The sequence below is a fragment of the Stomoxys calcitrans genome, chromosome 4 (genome assembly GCF_963082655.1).
Source record: "Stomoxys calcitrans chromosome 4, idStoCalc2.1, whole genome shotgun sequence".
In the NCBI taxonomy this organism is placed as follows: domain Eukaryota; kingdom Metazoa; phylum Arthropoda; class Insecta; order Diptera; family Muscidae; genus Stomoxys; species Stomoxys calcitrans.
In genome coordinates, this window is record NC_081555.1 from 13200697 (window position 1) to 13219212 (window position 18516).

The 18516-nt window shown below is 39.6% G+C and overlaps 2 protein-coding genes and 1 long non-coding RNA gene across 3 annotated transcripts; 1 reads left to right on the forward strand and 2 right to left on the reverse strand.

Moving 5' to 3' along the window:
* Nucleotides 1-366: 366 nt before the first annotated feature.
* On the reverse strand, nucleotides 367-627 carry LOC131996721 (uncharacterized). The gene has a single exon (XM_059366527.1). The coding sequence runs from the start codon at nucleotides 625-627 to the stop codon at nucleotides 367-369; it is 261 nt and encodes an 86-aa protein (XP_059222510.1).
* An 11933-nt stretch (nucleotides 628-12560) lies between these two features.
* On the reverse strand, nucleotides 12561-13122 carry LOC131997300 (uncharacterized). Its single transcript, XR_009398181.1, has 2 exons — nucleotides 12909-13122; nucleotides 12561-12832 (listed from the first exon to the last, which is right to left on the reverse strand). It is a non-coding gene; the product is annotated as an uncharacterized LOC131997300 (long non-coding RNA).
* A 4775-nt stretch (nucleotides 13123-17897) lies between these two features.
* LOC131996724 (ctenidin-1-like) lies at nucleotides 17898-18242 on the forward strand. The gene has a single exon (XM_059366529.1). It carries the CDS (start codon nucleotides 17898-17900, stop codon nucleotides 18240-18242), a length of 345 nt encoding a protein of 114 aa, XP_059222512.1.
* Nucleotides 18243-18516: the final 274 nt, after the last annotated feature.

The following is an 18516-nucleotide window of genomic DNA, read 5'->3' on the forward strand; positions in this document are numbered from 1 at the left end:
CCGCCCTTCTGTCTGACCTTTCGTTCATCTTTCGTCTTTCTATCCGTCCTCCATCCTTCAGTCAGACCGACCATCTGTCCGTCTCTCGAAATCAAAATAGCGTTCGAATATGTACAGATACTTACTTGCAATCGCCACATAAATATCGCCCCATATGACTTCTTACGACCCAATAAAAATAAGAAATTCACCTGATTTTATTATTTACTAAGTTAATATGTGTGAATTTTGTTTTTTTTTTTAGAATCCTTGTTTCTGATGCCGAACTTAGAACTTTTTAATTGTTACTTTTCTATTCATTATTTATATATTTTTTACAAACTTATTATTTGTGGTTTTTTAACACAAATGAATTTTAATTTTCCCTTAATATGAATAACCATAGCCATTGCCACTGGAACCGCTGCCACGAGTTCCATCAGAAGAGGCATAACCAAAGCCTCCATTTCCACCTGAACCGCCATAGGGACCATTGGGTCCTATACCACCGTAGCCATAACCACCATTACCACTGCCACCACCACCGTCTCCTCCTCCGCCACCATAATATTGGGGTTTTCCTAGAATACCAATGGCACCGCAAATCAGCAAAAATCCAAGCAATAGGAACACCTTCATAGTCACCATCTTACAAAAGTCAGAACAATGGATTGATTATTCGGCCGAATAGACAAAATATTTATACTTTGCTACCAAATGAAAGCTTGTAAATTGAATAGGAAAATTTGTTTACAATTCAATTCAATCAAGTTTTAGTGATAAGGTTTTTAAAATTAAAAAAAAAAAAAAATTATAGAAGATTTGTTTACTCAAATTTAAAGATAAGCTTGCAGCTAATTACAGTCACTGCAATGTTTTATATTAAAACAAATATTTTTTTTTTAACAAAATTTTAATATACATATTTTTTCCTACTCATTAGGGAACATTTTTACAAATGTTTGTTTTATGGCACATTTTCACTTTGTTGATAGTCTTAGTAGCGTCCCGGGAAGTGATCATAGCGTTGTCCTACAGTTCGATCATAGTTCTCAGCTAAACGGCCTGCTTGGCCCCTTTCATTGCCACCAAAATTTCTTATATTTCTGTCACCTCGCATCTCTGTCAAGGGTCCCACAGCATCCATACGTCCTGTACCGCGTACCCCATTACGACCACCATATAAACCCTCATATTGCCCACGGCACAATTTTAAATTGCTCCATAGCAGAAGCAGCAGACCCAACCAGAGCAATGTTTTCATTTTATGGATGTTGAAATTCAAATGAACTATAGAAGAATGACGAATTGCCTTTATATAGATAGAGAGTCTTGCTAGACGAATCAAAATATTTTGAAATTCACATAGCTGATATGATCTGATGATAGTCAAATATTTCTTGTGCTTGCTAATCTGAGGTAAGATTCTCATATTGGGTCATGTATGACACATATTAAAACAAAAATAAGTAAACAAGAGCTAATTTCGGATGGGCCGAATCTAGGGAACCCACCACTATGGACTCTGCTAAAAATGTACACAAAATGAACTTACTTGAAGGGCATAATTCTACTTAATGTACCTACCCCATTCAGTCAAAAATTGAAGCTCCTGAGAGCCGTAGAAGACTTATCGGGAGAAGCTGCATCAGATAAAAAACTGATTTAGACAATCCATGGATGTTGTAAGTCATAAGAAATCACAAAGTGCAATATTTCAGCCTAATAGGACAAAAGTTGCGGCTTCCAGAGGCTAAAGATTTGAGATAGTCTCATATGGGAGTTATATCTGGTTATACCCTGATTTGAACCATACTTGGCACGGCCGTTGGAAGTCGTAACAAAACACAATGTGTAAAATTTAAGAATAATATTGGGTTGCCCAAAAAGTAATTGCGGATTTTTTAAAAGAAAGTAAATGCATTTTTAATGAAACTTAGAATGAACTTTAATCAAATATACTTTTTTTACACTTTTTTCTGAAGCAAGCTAAAAGTAACAGCTGATAACTGACAGAAGAAAGAATGCAATAGCAGAGTCACAAGCTGTGAAAAAATTTGTCAACGCCGACTATATGAAAAATCCGCAATTACTTTTTGGGCAACCCAATAATTGCATTGGATTAATTGTAGCTTCTAGGCGCTCAAAAAGTCAAGTCGAAGGACCGTCTTTTATGGAAGCTTTATCCAAATATGAACAGACATGGCCCATTTGCAGTCTTCAATGACCTACATTCCCTGTTCTTTAATGGTATGCTAAAGGGAAATTTAGTATAATTACCTACTTCAATAAGAAATATCTGTGCAAAATTTCAAGCGGCTAGCTCAACGTGTTTGACGGCTATCCTTATTTTCACAGACCGACATGGCTAAAAATACTATAAATGTCAAGCCGATCAAGAATATATATAAAAGTTTTATGGGATCGCAGATCAACGTTTCGATGTCTTACAAATGGAATGACAAGGTAAGTGTACCCCATTCTATGGTTAAGGGTTTTAAAAAGCAAGTAATAACAAGTAAAAGTTCCGCTGGGCCGAATCTTATACACCCTCAACCGGACATAGTATAATGGATAAGAATTGCCATGCTATTTCAGCTATACCAAGTTATGAACCGATTGGGGTCATACCAGATTTGGCTGTTGCACTATTGGAGAACAAAGTGCAATTCATTGTGCAAATTTTCCGCCAAATCGGATACGAATTGCTCCCTCTGGAGGCTCAAAAATTATAATCGGGATATTGGTTTATATGGGAGTTATATCTGGTTATGGACCAATTCAGGCCATACTTAGTAAAGTTGTTGATGGTCAAACCAAAACACTTCGTGCACAATTTCAGCAAAATCGGATAATAACTGCGCCCTCTAGCGGCGCAATAATTATGCTAAGTTCGGCTGGGCCGAATCTTATACACCCTCCACGAAACATAGGATAATAGATAAGAATTGCTATGCTATTTCAGCTATACCAAGTTATGATCCAATTGGGGTCATACTAGATTTGGCTGTTGGACTATTGGAGAACAAAGTGGAATTCATTGTGCAAAACTTCAGTCAAATAGCATAAGAATTACTCCCTCTAGAGGCTCAAGAAGTATAATCGGGCGAACGGTTTATATGGGAGCTATGAGATATGAGGTTAAAGACCAATTCAGGCCATACTTGGCGCAGATGTTGTTGGTCAAACCAAAACACTTCATACAAAATTTCATCCAACTCGGATAATAATTGCGCCCTCTAGCGGCTCAATAGGTCAATTTCCGAGATCTGATTATATGGGAGCTATATCAGGTTATTCACCGATTTGGTCCGTACTTGGCACAGTTGTTGGTGGTCAAAACAAAACACTTCATGCAAAACTTCAGCCAAATAGGATAAGAATTGCTCCCTCTAGAGGCTTAAGAAGTATAATCTGGAGATCGGCTTATATGGGAACTACATCAGGTTATGCACCGATTTGGACCGTACTTGGCACAGTTGTTGGCGGTCAAAACAAAACACTTCATGCAAAACTTCAGCCAAATTGGATAAGAATTGCGCCCGCTAGAGGCTCAAGGAATCAAGATCCGAGATTCGGTTTCTATGGGAGCTATATCATGTTAAGAACCGATTTGGATCGTACTTGGCACAGTTGTTGATGGTCAAACCAAAACACTTTATGCAAAACTTCAGTCAAATCGGATAAGAATTGCTCAAAAAATCAAGATCCGAGATCGGTTTATATGAGAGCTATATGTTAACAACTGATTTGGACCGTACTTGGCACAGTTGTTGATGGTCAAACCGAAACATTTCATGCAAAAATTCAGCCAAATGTGATAAGAATTGCGCCCTCTAGAGGCTCAAAAAGGCAAGATCCGAGATCGGTTTCTATACGAGCTATATCAGGTTATGAGCGGATTTAGAGCATACTTGACACAGTTGTAAAGGGTGATTTTTTTGAGGTTAGGATTTTCATGCATTAGTATTTGACAGATCACGTGGGATTTCAGACATGGTGTCAAAGAGAAAGATGCTCAGTATGCTTTGACATTTCATCATGAATAGACTTACTAACGAGCAACGCTTGCAAATCATTGAATTTTATTACCAAAATCAGTGTTCGGTTCGAAATGTGTTCATTCACCGTAACGTTGCGTCCAACAGCATCTTTGAAAAAATACGGTCCAATGATTCCACCAGCGTACAAACCACACCAAACAGTGCATTTTTCGGGATGCATGGGCAGTTCTTGAACGGCTTCTGGTTGCTCTTCACTCCAAATGCGGCAATTTTGCTTATTTACGTAGCCATTCAACCAGAAATGAGCCTCATCGCTGAACAAAATTTGTCAAAATTTGAACACATTTCGAACCGAACACTGATTTTGGTAATAAAATTCAATGATTTGCAAGCGTTGCTCGTTAGTAAGTCTATTCATGATGAAATGTCAAAGCATACTGAGCATCTTTCTCTTTGACACCATGTCTGAAATCCCACGTGATCTGTCAAATACTAATGCATGAAAATCCTAACCTCAAAAAAATCATCCTTTAGATGGTCAAACCACCTAGGTTAACTTCTTCGAAAGTTGGCGTGCTTTCGACAGACAGACGGACGGACAGGGAGACGGACGGACGGTCTTGGCTAAATCGACTAAGAATATCAAGACGATCTAGAATTTGTATACTTTGTTGGGTCTCAGATCAATATTTCCATGTGTTCCAAATGCAAGGACGAAAGTGGTATACTCCCATCCTTCGATGGAGAGTATAATAATGCATTAACTACAGACAGGACGAATCTTTTGCAATTTTCTCCATGGATTGTTTTTCGAGAGAACTGATGTACTATATATAATTAAACCCGACCCCACTATCCTACCCCACTACCCTACACCACTACCCTACACCACTACCCTACACCACTACCCTACACCACTACCCTACACCATGTCCGCCTATGACGCTGAACGCCTGGGTTCGAATCCTGGCGAGATCATCAGAAAAAAATTTCTGCGGTGGCTATCCCCTCCTAATGCTGGCAACATTTGTGAGGTACTATGCCATGTTAAACTTCTCTCCCAAGAGGTGTAGCACTGCGGCACGCCGTTAGGATTCGGCTATAAAAAGGAGGTCCCTTATCATTGAGCTTAAACTTGAATCAGACAGCACGCATTGATAGGTGAGAAGTTTGTCCCTGTTTCTTAGTGGAATGTTCATGGACAAAATTTGCAATTTGCAGATATCGAAATCGTCTTATTGAGGAAACGTGGTGTGTTCGTCTTCCTCGTGAACTCGCATATTTCAGTCTTCTCTGGGTTAACATTGAGACCTCTGGGTCTAGCCCCAGAGTCATATGCCATATGCAAGACCTTTTCGGCCATTCTGCATAGCTCGTTAAGATCGTTACCCCTTAAAAGTATTATAACATCGTCTGCTACGCAGACAGGTTCAAATCCCTCCTCAGTCTGCATCCGTAATAGATCATTTATGATGGTCACCCACAAGAGTGGCGATAAAATTCCCCCTGTGGCGTGCTTTTTGCCACTTTCTCCCTTATATTATGCCATGGGAGACGCAATTTATCCACCTGTTCCTTAGCATATGGTTTATCCAGTCTCTAAGGACCGGGTCCAGCCGGTACTGGTCTAAGGATTGGATCAGTGTATCTGTCCGCACATCGCTAAAAGCCCCCTCGATGTCAATGCATACCGCCAGGCTGTACCTTTTGGCATCGAAGGATTCTTCCATTTTATGCACAACCTCGTGCAGGCAGTCTCCACCGATCTTCCCTTGACGTAGGCATGCTGTTTGTATTTAAGCAGTTCGCTGGATGTCCTACTTTTTATCACGGTGTCCACAATACGTTTCATGGTTTTGAGTAGAAAGGACGTAAGGCTTATGGGTCTGTAGGCCTTGCCCAGCAAGGCAAGTTATGCGACACCTTTGCCTCCTGCCAGGCTTATAGGGTAGTTGTAGGGTATTTTGCAGTCGACACCTCAAGGTGATAACTCTCAATGTTAAAAGTATACAACTTGGCTTATATTAGCTCAAGAGGATGGATTTGAAGATCGTTCTGCATTTCTTATGCTTGCTTGCCTTTCAAAGCCATAGAGAAACTCATTAAATGAAATTTTTAGATACTGGTTTATTAAGTCATTTAAGATTTTATAAGAAATTCGAATAATCCATTATCACAAAATACGTTGCAGATGTCTGTTAAAAGGCAGTTCACTAAGGTTTACTTTCCTCCACCGCCGCCACCACCACCTCCACCGCCACTATCACCTCCACCGCCACCACCACCTCCGCCGCCACCAGCACCTCCACCACCGCCGCCGCCTCCACCTCCACCACCGGGCAGGGGATTAGGATAGGGATTAGCTTCAAGAAAAATCAAATGCTTCACAAAAATCCTTTTAAATCTTTTTACCAAAATCATTTACCCATGGCTAATGCCAGCAAAGATAAACCAAATGCCAACAGGGTGTATAACTTCATTCCGTTCAATGATGTCTTTGTTTTTGAATTGTTGCTTATTTATATTGAAAACTGTTTATGTTTTGGCCAGGGAACAATTGTTGACAACAAAACATAGAGAAGCTCACATTGCTATTCATTTGGCTTATCAAGAATTCCCAAGGGGTTCCCCATTATAAATTTGGAAAAAAATAAATGCTATGATCACTGCATGGGATGGATACTTGACACTTGAGATAATTTGTATTAGCATGGATGTTTGTTGAATTCTTGGAAAAAGGAAGGAGAAAAAACTGTTGTGCTTGGCTGATCGCTAAAATTATTTGCTTATTATTTAATTGAATTCTAAAGTGGTTATTTCCCAAAAAAAATGAAAACAACCATTGGTATCTGGCGGGTAACAAAGGCAATATTAGCCCTAGAAGCTTGTATTGTAAGATTAGTGTTTTAAAAATTATGTTTATTATGAAAGAACAGGTAAAAGTAGAAGACATTTGTAAGAGCATAGGCATTTAGAAGGGTGACATAGTGAGGAGGCTACCTAAAACGGTTGGCAATTTTTCTCGTTTGGATATTTAGGTATATAGGTGTCTTAGTCAATCTTGCGAATGACACGGCGAGCAAACAATTTTGTAGGCCTTAAGCGACTCATGTTGAAGTAAAATTTTTTATGCCTAGCTTTAATTACCACAAAATCCCTAAAATGGATTTAAGTTAAGTTAAAAAAAAAAAAACGAGGGTGGCTATATAAGTTTCTGGCCCAATTATGAAAACACAATATTTATCATCACAAAAGGTTTTTATTGTTTTTCAAAGTATTCTCCAGCAGGTTAGGTTGAAAAGAGGGTACGGATATTCATCCGCCCCATGCCACTATGGAGATACACCTAAGCAAGCAATCGGCTTGTTATGAGCTCTAAATACTAAATACGGTTAATAAATGAGTGCATTATTGCAATATTTCTCCAAACCGGAACAACATATATATGGGAGCTACCTCTAAATCTTAACCAATTTCGAGCAAGCTTCTTAGATATTGTGATAGGCGTTCAGCGTTGTACAAAATGTTGGTAATATTGGTCAATAAATGCGGCTCTTGAAGTGAAAATTGTGCGATATACATATATGGCAGGTATATCTAAATCGGAATCAATTTCTATGAAATTTTCCTTATAATGTCGAAAGTCAAGAGAAAATGCTTCCTTTATGTGCCAATTTTGAGGCCGATCGGATGAAAATTGTCATGGCATTACATATCTGCAGTATTCAAAAATCACAGACTGGAAACTTGATTCTGAAATTGTTCGGTTGCGAAATTGTGATGTTGAAAAAATGCAAATTTGCATATTCTGTGTTGTTCTGTGTTCGCAATGCGAACTTCGCATACTATAAATGTATACATATGCTTGATTGTTTTGACATAGGAAGTGGATACATAGTTATGTCCTTCCGCCTATCCGTTCTGCTGTTTGTTTATTTCTCCGTCTGTTTGTCTTCCAGTCCGCCCGTCTGTCTGTCTGTCCGTCTGTATGTCTGTCCGTCTGTATGTCTGTCCGTCTGTCCGTCTGTCTGTCTGTTCGTCTCTCCATCTCTCTGTATGTCTGTCTGCCTGCCTGTCTGTGTGTCCAACTGTCTGTTTGTATGTCCGTCCGTCTGTCTGTCTTTCTGTCCGTCTGTCTTTCTGTCTGTTTGTCTGTCTGTCTGTGTGTCTGTCCGTCTGTCTGTATGTCTGTCTGTATGTCCGTCTGTCTATCCGCCTGTCTGTCCGCTTGTCTGTCTGTCTGTTCGCCTTTCTGTCTGTTCGCCTTTCTGTCTGTCCGTCTGTCTGTCTCTCCATCTGTCTGTATGTCTTCTTGTATGTCTGTCTGTCCGTCTGTTTGTCTGTATATCTGTCTGTCTGTCCAACTGTCTGTTTGTATGTCCGTCCGTCTGTCTTATGTATGTCTGTGTGCCTGTCCGTTTGTCTGTATATCTGTCTGTCTGTCCGCTTGTCTGTCTGTCTGCTTGTCTGTCTGTCCGTCTGTCTGTTCGTATGTCTGTTCGTCTGTCTGTTCGTATGTCTGTCTATCCGTCTGTCTGTCCGTCTGTCTGTTTGTCTGTCCGTCCGTCTATCTGTCTCTCCGCCTGTCTGTGTGTCCGTCCGTCTGTCTGTCTGCTTGCCTGGCCGTCTGTCTGTCAATCCGTCTGTTTGTCTGTCTGCCTGTCTGTCTGTCCAACTGTCTGTTTGTATGTCCGTCCATCTGTCTGTCTTTCTGTCCGTCTGTATGTATGTCTGTCTGTATGTCTGTCTGTATGTCCGTCTGTCTATCCGCCTGTCTGTCTGTCCGTCCGTCTATCTGTCTCTCCGCCTGTCTGTGTATCCGTCCGTCTGTCTGTCTGCTTGCCTGTCCGTCTGTCCGTCTATCTGTCTGTCTTTCTGTCCGTCTGTCTGTCTGTCCCTCTGTCCGTCCGTCTGTCTGTCTGCTTGCCTGTCCGTCTGTCTGTCTGTCCGTCTGTCTGTCCGCCTTTCTGTCTGTCTGTCTGTCCGTCTGTCTGTCCGTTTGTCTGTGCATCTGTCTGTCCTTCTCTATATCTGTATGTCTGTCCCTCCATCTGTCTCCCAGTTTGTCTGCCTGTCTTCTTGTCTGTCAATCTGTTGGTTTGGCTGTTTGTCTGTCTGTCCGTCTATCTATTCGTCTCTCTAATTCTTTGTTTATTTTTTTTTCTGTCTTTCATTAGTTCTTGCACATTAACTTAAGTCTCCTCTTGAGACTTTTTCATTGCCGTTTTCTCCGGGATACTGCCCGTTGCGTTTTTCGTCCAGCCCCCAGGACCTTTGACATAACTGTTCCTAACCTGGGGATATTCCACGCTGACCGGCAAGGATAAGGATTTTTCTCAATAAATATGGGTGAACCAACCATTCATATCGCAGGACCCCTTCTGGTGAAGATATATGAAGGCCACCTGTTGGTTCCGGTAGTAGCCTAAGGCTAGGCCTACCTTTTTTGTCTGTCTATCTGTCCGTCTATCCGTCGATTTGTTTGTCTGTCTGTTTGAATATTTATCTGTTAATGTGTCTGTCTGTCTGTTGATCTTTCCGTTTATTTGTGTTTCTTTCTTTCTGTTACCCTGTCAGTTAATCTGTTTGTTGTCGGTGTAGCTGTCTGTCTGCCAGTCTTTCTGTTTGTCTCTCTTTGTGTTAATCTGTTTGTTTAACTGTTTGTCTGTCTATATGCCTGTCTGTCTATCTATCAGTCAGTCAGTCTTTCAGTTTTTCTCTCTCTCTGTTAGTTTGTATGTTAATCTTTCTATTTAACAGTCTGTCTGTCCGCCCGTCTATGCTGGTTTTTCTGTCTGTTCGTCCGTCTATCTGTCTTCGTGTCTGTCAATCCGTCTGTTTCCAAGTCATCCGTTTGCCCGTTCTTTCGTCTTCTAGATATAGGTCGTTGGGTAATGTAAGTGGGCCACATCGGTTCAGATTTGGACATGCAAATGCAAATTTGTCCATGAACATTCCATTAAGAAACAGTGGCAAACTTCTCACATATCAATGAGTGCTGTCCAATTTAAGTTTAAGCTTAATGATAAGGGGCCTACGTGTCCGAACGTCATGCCACAGTGCGACACCTCTTTTGGGAGAAGTTTTTACATGGCAAAGTACCTCACAAATGTCGCCAGCATTAGGAGGGGATAACCGCAGAGGAAAACTTTTTTCTGTTGTTCTCGCCTGGATTCGAACCCAGGCATTCAGCGTTATAGGCGGGCCTCCTTAGATGCGGATATAGCTGCCATAAAAAGAGATCTTCTGATTTGAAGCTAAGATCCCCCATATCCTTAAATTTTTACACAGTCGGGATTTATTTTGTTTATGATGTACACTTATGCCCTCTAAAACTCTTGTGCTATCCCATGGTATCTGGTTGTACGGATTGACCCGATAAAGTCCGTCATAGGCAAGGGCTGTCGCCTCAGGCTAAAACACACTACAACAACAACAATACACTTTTGCCCTTCAACATTTATGTCAAATGCCACCAAGGTAGGTCCATAAATAGATATAGCCCCAATACTAACCGCTCCCTTGAATTCATTTCTTGAGCTCCTAAAAGCATATTTTTTTTTTAATTGAGCTGCAGTTTGGTAAATTAAATACAACAAGTTTCAGACGAATAGGAAAATACATGAATATAGTCCTCATATAAATCGATCCCTCAACGTGACTTCTTAAGCCCCTTGAAGATATATTCGTTTAAAATTATAGAGTTTTTTACATTTTTGCTGCACATCCCACTGTGCGACGTTGTTAAAAATGTAATATAAAATAATGTAATTTTCAAAAAAAAAAAAAACTTAATTAGAATTACATTTTACTAAAACTTGGTTCGCTGTAACTCCTTCGGAATCGGAATCATCTATCACATCAATTATTTAAATATAAGAATAAAAGTCCTGAAAACCCTTGATTAGGAACTCATTTATTGTAAATATGGGTTGCCCAAAAAGTAATTGCGGATTTTTCATATAGTCGGCGTTGACAAATTTTTTCACAGCTTGTGACTCTGTAATTGCATTCTTTCTTCTGTCACTTATCAGCTGTTACTTTTAGCTTGCTTTAGAAAAAAAATTAAAAAAAGTGTATTTGATTAAAGTTCAATATAAGTTTTATTAAAAATGCATTTACTTTCTTTTAAAAAATCCGGAATTACTTTTTGGGCAACCCAATAAATAGTTTTTATTTTTTTTATATATTTTTGATTTTATTTTCTTAGTAGGGCTCCGGTGAATTATTTGCCACCACCACCACCGTTTCCATCACTGTTGAGGTATAATATTGGGTTACCTAAAAAGTAGTTCCGGATTTTTTAAAAGAAAGTAAATGCAGTTTTAATAAAACTTAGAATGAACTTCAATCAAATATATAATTGCCATTTTGTTCGATAACCTTTTGCCATCTTCCTGGCAAATTTAGTATCCCACGCTCATAGAACTTCTGGCCTTTATCTGCAAAAAACTGAACCAAGTGCGATTTTATAGCCTCATCATTGCCAAAAGTTTTACCATTTAAGAAGTTCTGCAAAGATCGAAATAAATGGTGCAAGGTCAGGGCTATATGGTGGATGCATCAAAAGTTCCCAGCCAAGCTCACTCAGTTTTTGGCGAGTGACCAAAGATGTGTGCGGTCTAGCGTTGTCCTGGTGGAATATGACACCTTTACGATTGACCAATTCTGGTCGCTTCTCCGAATTAATTGTTTGGTTCCTTGGAAGCAGTTCAAAATATACCACATCCTTTCAATCCGACCAAACAGACAGCATAACCTTCTTTTGGTGGATATCAGCCTTTGAAGTGGTTTGAGCTGGTTCACCATGCTTGGACCATGATCGTTTTCGACTAACCTTGTTGTAAACAATCCATTTTTCATCTCCAGTTATGATGCGGAGATCGAATTCATTGCGTTTAAGGTGCATATCACAAGCGTTGATTCGGTTTGTTAAATGAATTTCTTTCAATACATGTGGTACCCAAATATCAAGCTTTTTCACCAGTCCAAGACTTTTTATGTAATAATGAACGGTTGATTTTGGTATATTTAACTTCTCTCCTATCTCACGCTCAGTTACATGACGATCCAATTCGATTAATGCTTAAAATTTTGCTTACAATTTGTCAACGCCGACTATATGAAAAATCAGCAATAACTTTTTGGGCAACCCAATACGTATATGTCTGACAGGTGATCCACGAATCAAGTAAAGCTGCGACAATCTGATAAGAGTCCTTTCGGCTTAACTTTTTTCTCGGGATATGCAAACTAATCCGAAAAAAATTTCGGCGTCTAGGGGCAATCCCCAACGACCTACATTAATTAGAAGAATATATGCAAAATTAAAAGCGGATAATTTTACGCTTTCGACAGCTGTTTTCGACAGACGGACGGACGGACATGGCTTGATCGATTTATGTCAAGACGATCAGGAATATTTAACGCCATGACTAGATTAGTAAGCCCCCATCCTATGGTTGTAATAAAATATGGGGTATAAAAATGTTTAAGAATTATTCCCCTCTTCTGCTGTGCGAAGTTGTTGAAACTATCTTTTCTTCACATTGCAGTAATCTAAATTGTTATAAAAACTTCCTTTACAAAAAATTTTGTTTAATCTTCCAAAAAAACATTTTCTAAAATAAAAAACATTAATTTTAAATAAATTGTTTTTAATTTTTTATATTTTATTGAGCTCTTTTCCTTTTCTTATGTTCCCAGTCAGATTCAGGTGAATTATTTGCCACCACCACCGCCGCCGCCTCCACCGCCACCACCGAAAAAGCCACCACCACCGCCGCCACCGCCTCCTCCACCACCAGGCAAAGGTCTGGGTTGAGGATGGGGATTAGGATTGGGATTAGCTAAAAATTGGAAGATGCAAAAATTCATTATTGAAAAAAACCTTTTTTTCAAATTCGCTTTGTAGAGAAAACTTACCCATGGCCATAGCCATTAAAGCCAAGACAAATGCAAATAGAGCGTAGAATTTCATGTTGGCAAATGATAATTTCCTCCACAAAACACAGTTTATTTATACAAAATACCACCAGACAGGCTATTAACTATCGTGTGTACTAAACACCTCCAGATACATGTTTCTTTTTTTTATCTTCTTTGGGAATTCCCTTTATTGTTTGCTTTACTATCACTCGACGAGTCTCAATGATTTGGAACAAAACACAGCCTACTCCAGAGATTGATTACACTTATGTACCTGGAATTTAATACGCTTCAACTTGAGATATTTCTTGAGATTTGTTGATATTTATTTTGTGTGTTTGATTGCCTAGCACTTATCATTGATGTTGAAAATTCAGACGTATTAAATTCTAAGAATTTAAGGGGGAAATCTAGTGCTAAGCTAGCTAGAAGCTAAAGTTATAAAATATTAAATGAGAATGGCAGCCTGAATTAGTATAGAAGTTTGTAAAACCTAGAAATATTTATCTGGGACCCCATAAAGTATATATATATACTGGATCCTCTCGACATTCTGATTCGATCAAGCCATGTCTGTCCGCTCGTCCGTCTGTCGAAATCACGACAGGGGTTCGCAGATACTTAATATTGATGTAGGTCGTTGGGGATTGCAAACGGGCCATATCGGTTCAGATTTAGATATAGCCCCCATATAAACCGATCTCCGGATTTGACTTCCTGGGCCCCTTGAAGCCGCAATTTTTTTTCCGATTTGGCTGAAATTTTATATGTAGTGTTCTGTTATGACTTTCAACAAGTGTGCCCAGTATGGTCCAAATCCGCCTATAAACTGATATAGCTCCCATAAAAACCGATTTCCCAATTTGACTTCGTGAGCCCCTAGATGCCGCCCCTGTCGAAATCACGACAGCGGTGCAACGCGTAAAGCTATCTGCTTGAAATTTTGCACAGATACTTGATATTGATGTAGGCTGTTGGGCATTGCAAGCGGGCCATATTGGTTCAGATTTAGATATAGCCCCCATATAAACCGATCTCCCGATTTGACTTCTTGAGCGCCTTGAAGCCGCAATTTTTTTCCGATTTGGTTGAATTTTTGTATGTATCGTTCTGTGATGACTTTCAACAAGTGTGCCAAGTACGGCCCAAATAAGCCAATAACCTGATATAGCTCGATTGTAAACCGATTTGACTTCGTGAAACCCAGGAAGCCGCAATTTTCATCCGATTAAGCTGAAATTTTGCACGTGGTGTTATTTTACAACTTCCCATAGCTGTGCTGAGTACGGCTCAAATCGGTCTATAACTTGATAAAGCTCCCATATAACCCGATCTCCCGATTTGACTTCTTGAGCCCCTGGAAGCAACAATTTTCATCTGATTGAGCTGAAATTTTGCATGTAGAGTTCTGTTATAACTTTAAACAACTGTGCCAAGTTCGGTGTAAATTGGTCTATAACCTGATATAGCTCCCATATAAACCGATTTCCCGATTTGACTTCGTGAGCCCCTGGAAGCCTAACCTGATATAGCTCCCATATACACCGATTTCCCGATTTGACTTCATGAGCCCTTACAAGCAGCAATTTTTGTCCGATTGAGCTGACATTTTGCATGTGGTGTTTAATTGGAGGCCACCGTAGCGCAAAGGTTAGCATGTCCGCCTATGACGCTGAACGACTGGGTTCGAATCCTGGCGAGACCATCAGAAAAAAATTTCAGCGGTGGTTTACGTCTCCTAATGCTGGCAACATATGTGAGGTACAATGCCATCTAAAATTTCTCTCCAAAGAGGTGTCGCACTGCGGCACGCCGTTCAGACTCGGCTATAAAGAGGAGGCACCTTATCATTGAGGTTAAAATTGAATCAAACTGCACTCATTGATATGTGAGAAGTTTGCCCCTGTTCTTTAGTGGAGCATTTTGTTATTTTAAAGAGGGATTTTTGAATTCAAATTTTTTTTTTACCATTAATATACCCACCTCTTAAGGATGGGGAGTACACTAGCCTAGTCATTCCATTTGTAACATCTCGAAATAGTCATCTCCGCCTTCATAAAGTATATATATTCTTGATCGTTTTGACATTTGGAGTCAATCTAGCCATGTCCGTCCGTCCATGGGTGTGTCTGTCCGTATGTGGAAATCGTGTACGCGGCCGAACGAATAAAGATATCCCTTTGAAATTTCGCACAGAGACTTCTTACTGATGGAGGACATGTGAATTGAAATATCGGCCATATGGGCTTCAATTTCGATATAGCTCCCATGTAAAGTGCTCACTCGATTTTACTTTTTGGGCGCTTAGAAGTCTCAAATGTTATAATACAATAAGGCTGCATGTAGTGATCTGTTATGACTCTCAATGACCGTGTCAAGAACGGCCCAAATCGGTACTTAACCAGATGTAGCTCCCATGTAAAATTTCTCTCCATAGAGGTGTCGTACTGAGGCGCGCCGTTCGGACTCGGCTATAAAAAGGAGGCCCCTTATCATTGAGCTTAAACTTGAATCGGACTGCACTCATTGATATGTGAGAAGTTTGCTCCTGTTCCTTAGTGGAATGTTCATGAGCAAAATTTACAATTTGCATTTGCTCCCATGTAAAACGGCTTTCTGATTTGACAACTTGAGCCCTTGAGTCACTGGAAGCCGCCATTGATATCCAATTTGGCTGTAATTTTGTATATAGGGATTTGTTATGTTTACCAACATCCATGATAAGTATTGTCCAAATCGGAGTATAATCTGCTGCAGTTCATATATGTAGAGATTTTCAGATAAGTCTTCTACGGCCCCCAGATTTCTGACTTGAAAACTTGAGCCCTTGAGTCACTGGAAGCCGCCATTGTTATCCGATTTGGCTGTAATTTAGTACACAGGGATATGTAATGACTACCAACAGCCATGATAAATATTGTCCAAAACAGCTTCTATATATACAGATTTCTAGATTAGCCTTCTAAGGCACCTAAAAGTTTGAATTTTTGCCAGATTTGGCAGAAATTTGGTATGTAGAGTACCCATATGCCCTTCAACTTAGTTTATTTTTTTTAAATTTTTAGTAAAATCTATGACGGTAGGTTCCCAAGAGATTCGGTCTTGAAGAACATAGCATTTTTTTTTTGTTATACGTAAACAAGAGAATTAAATATTTTTCAATGTCTGCCTCAACATTGGTTTTTAAAATTGGTATTTTATACTCCAGTAGCTACTTCAATACTAGGTATTTAATAGATAACTTATTTGCAATTCCTCCAATGAAGTATCAATTTTAATTAATAATTAAGTGCCATAGAAGTAAGTGTTAAAAATCAAAAGTTTTAATTAAAATACTAAAGAAAATAAGAAAAAATAAAACATTTATCTTTTTCTATTGGTTGCCCAAAAAGTAATTGCGGATTTTTCATATAGTCGGCGTTGAAAAATTTTTTCACAGCTTGTGACTCTGTAATTGCATTCTTTCTTTTGTCAGTTATTAGCTGTTACTTTTAGCTTGCTTTAGAAAAAAAGTGTAAAAAAAAGTATATTTGATTAAAGTTCATTCTAAGTTTTATTAAAAATGTATTTACTTTCTTTTAAAAAATCCGCAATTTTTGGGAAACCCATAGGTTCAGTTTAGGGTTCGAAAAATGTATATTGCGAAATTGTCCTAACAGACAAAAAACTTGAAAAATGAAAAAATTCGGCAGAGCCCGGCCGGGATTCGAGCCTGGGCAAACGGAGCAACAGCGAGAGCCGTTGTCATTGTCTAGCGTTCGAAGCCATCAATACAACTTCCAATTGCCACAGAAAAAAAGTCAGTCATTACACAAAAATACATGCATTGGGAAAAAGTATAGCTGATAGACAGGGTTGACGAGCGTGGTTAATGTGGTAGTTGTATCATAGATGCGTTTTCGCAGTGAATACGATTCAAATACAACATACCAACGCACGGCCCTTGAAGCCATCACACCTTATATGGATGAAAAGTCTTCAGACGAAACGTGTCCCATAGTGGTTGGTGTGTGTTACTATCTTTGGCTTTCCTTTGTCATTTGCAATCTCCGATCATTGAACTCGTCTCGAAAGAGAAACAGACAAAAAGATTGTAAAATTTAATGATATTCGCCTTAACAAGCAAAAATTTTGAAAAATGACAAAATTCGGCAGAGCCCGGCCGGGACTCGAACCTGGGCAAACGGAGCAACAGCGAAAACCGTTGTCGTTGTCTAGCGTTCGAAGCCATCAATACAACATCCAACAGATGCACAAAATCATGTGTAGTACGGAAGAAGTGCAATTGCCACAGAGAAAAAGTGTGTCATTACACAAAAATACATGCATTGGGAAAAAGTACAGCTAATAGACAGAGTTGACGAGCGTGGTTAACTCGGTAATTGTATCATAGATGCGTTTTCGCAATGAATACGATTCAAATACAAGATACCAACGCACGGCCCTTGAAACCATCGCACCTATGCTTGATCGTCTTGACATTCTGAGTCGACCTAACCATGTCCGTCCGCCCGTCCGTCTGTTGAAATCACGATGCCGTCGAAGTAGCTGATTTAAATCTGTCTACAAGCTGATATACCTCCCATTTTTTAGCAGAAACCTTAGCAGTGGGATCCCAAGATTCGGCCCGGCCGAACTTATCACTCTTTTACTTGTTTAATTTAAGAAAAACTCATAGATAGCAATTGCAGCTAAGTATATCATTGTTGCATCTTTAAAATCTTGGCCTTACAAAAATCTTTTAACATTGTGTTCTTCTTAATGTCTTACTTGTTGATTAAAGCTTTCCCAACAATTTTATCAGTTTTTCTCAAGAACTATTTAACATTAACAAACTCTTCCAGTAGCAAGTCATATAAGCAAAAAATAAAACGAAAACTACGCTTGTGTTCATTAATAACCTGGTGGAAAAGGTATATAAATGCAATAGCTTTCATTGGAAGGCTTTAAATAGACAATTCTCTTGAAGCTAAACTACACGGCAAAATGGGCAAATTTTTCATTGTTGGCATTTTAGTTGTATTCAGTGCTTTGTGTGTGTGTAATGCCCAATATCGAGGAGGTGGTGGTGGAGGTCTATATGGCGGTGGGGGTGGTGGAGGTGGTTCTCTAGGAGGCGGAGGTGGCGGTGGAGGTCCTATAGGCGGTGGTGGCGGCGGACCCTTTGGAGGAGGTGGTGGTGGCGGAGGATCCTATGGAGGAGGTGGTGGCGGCGGCCCTTTTGGTGGTGGAGGTGGTGGTAACTATGGAGGCGGTGGTGGAGGACGCTATGGAGTCGGTGGTGGCAGAGGATATAATGGCGGCAGAAAAAGAGTCAGCCCTCGGCTCTAGACCAAAGATCTAATGAGAAGGTTGCTATGCTTTAATAAATTTGAAGTAGGTGTAAAATATTTGGCTTTTTTTCACTCTGAGATTCACTAGAATAATATGGGATTTAAGGAAACTGTAATTTTTATAGCCACCGCCATAGAATGGGCGGTATGCTCATCTAGTTATTCTGCTCATAATTAGAGATGGGTGATGGGTAAATACCCAAAAGGTATTTACCCGGTAAATTGGGTAAATACCCATTTATACCCTAAGGCTATCTTATATCGATATAGAT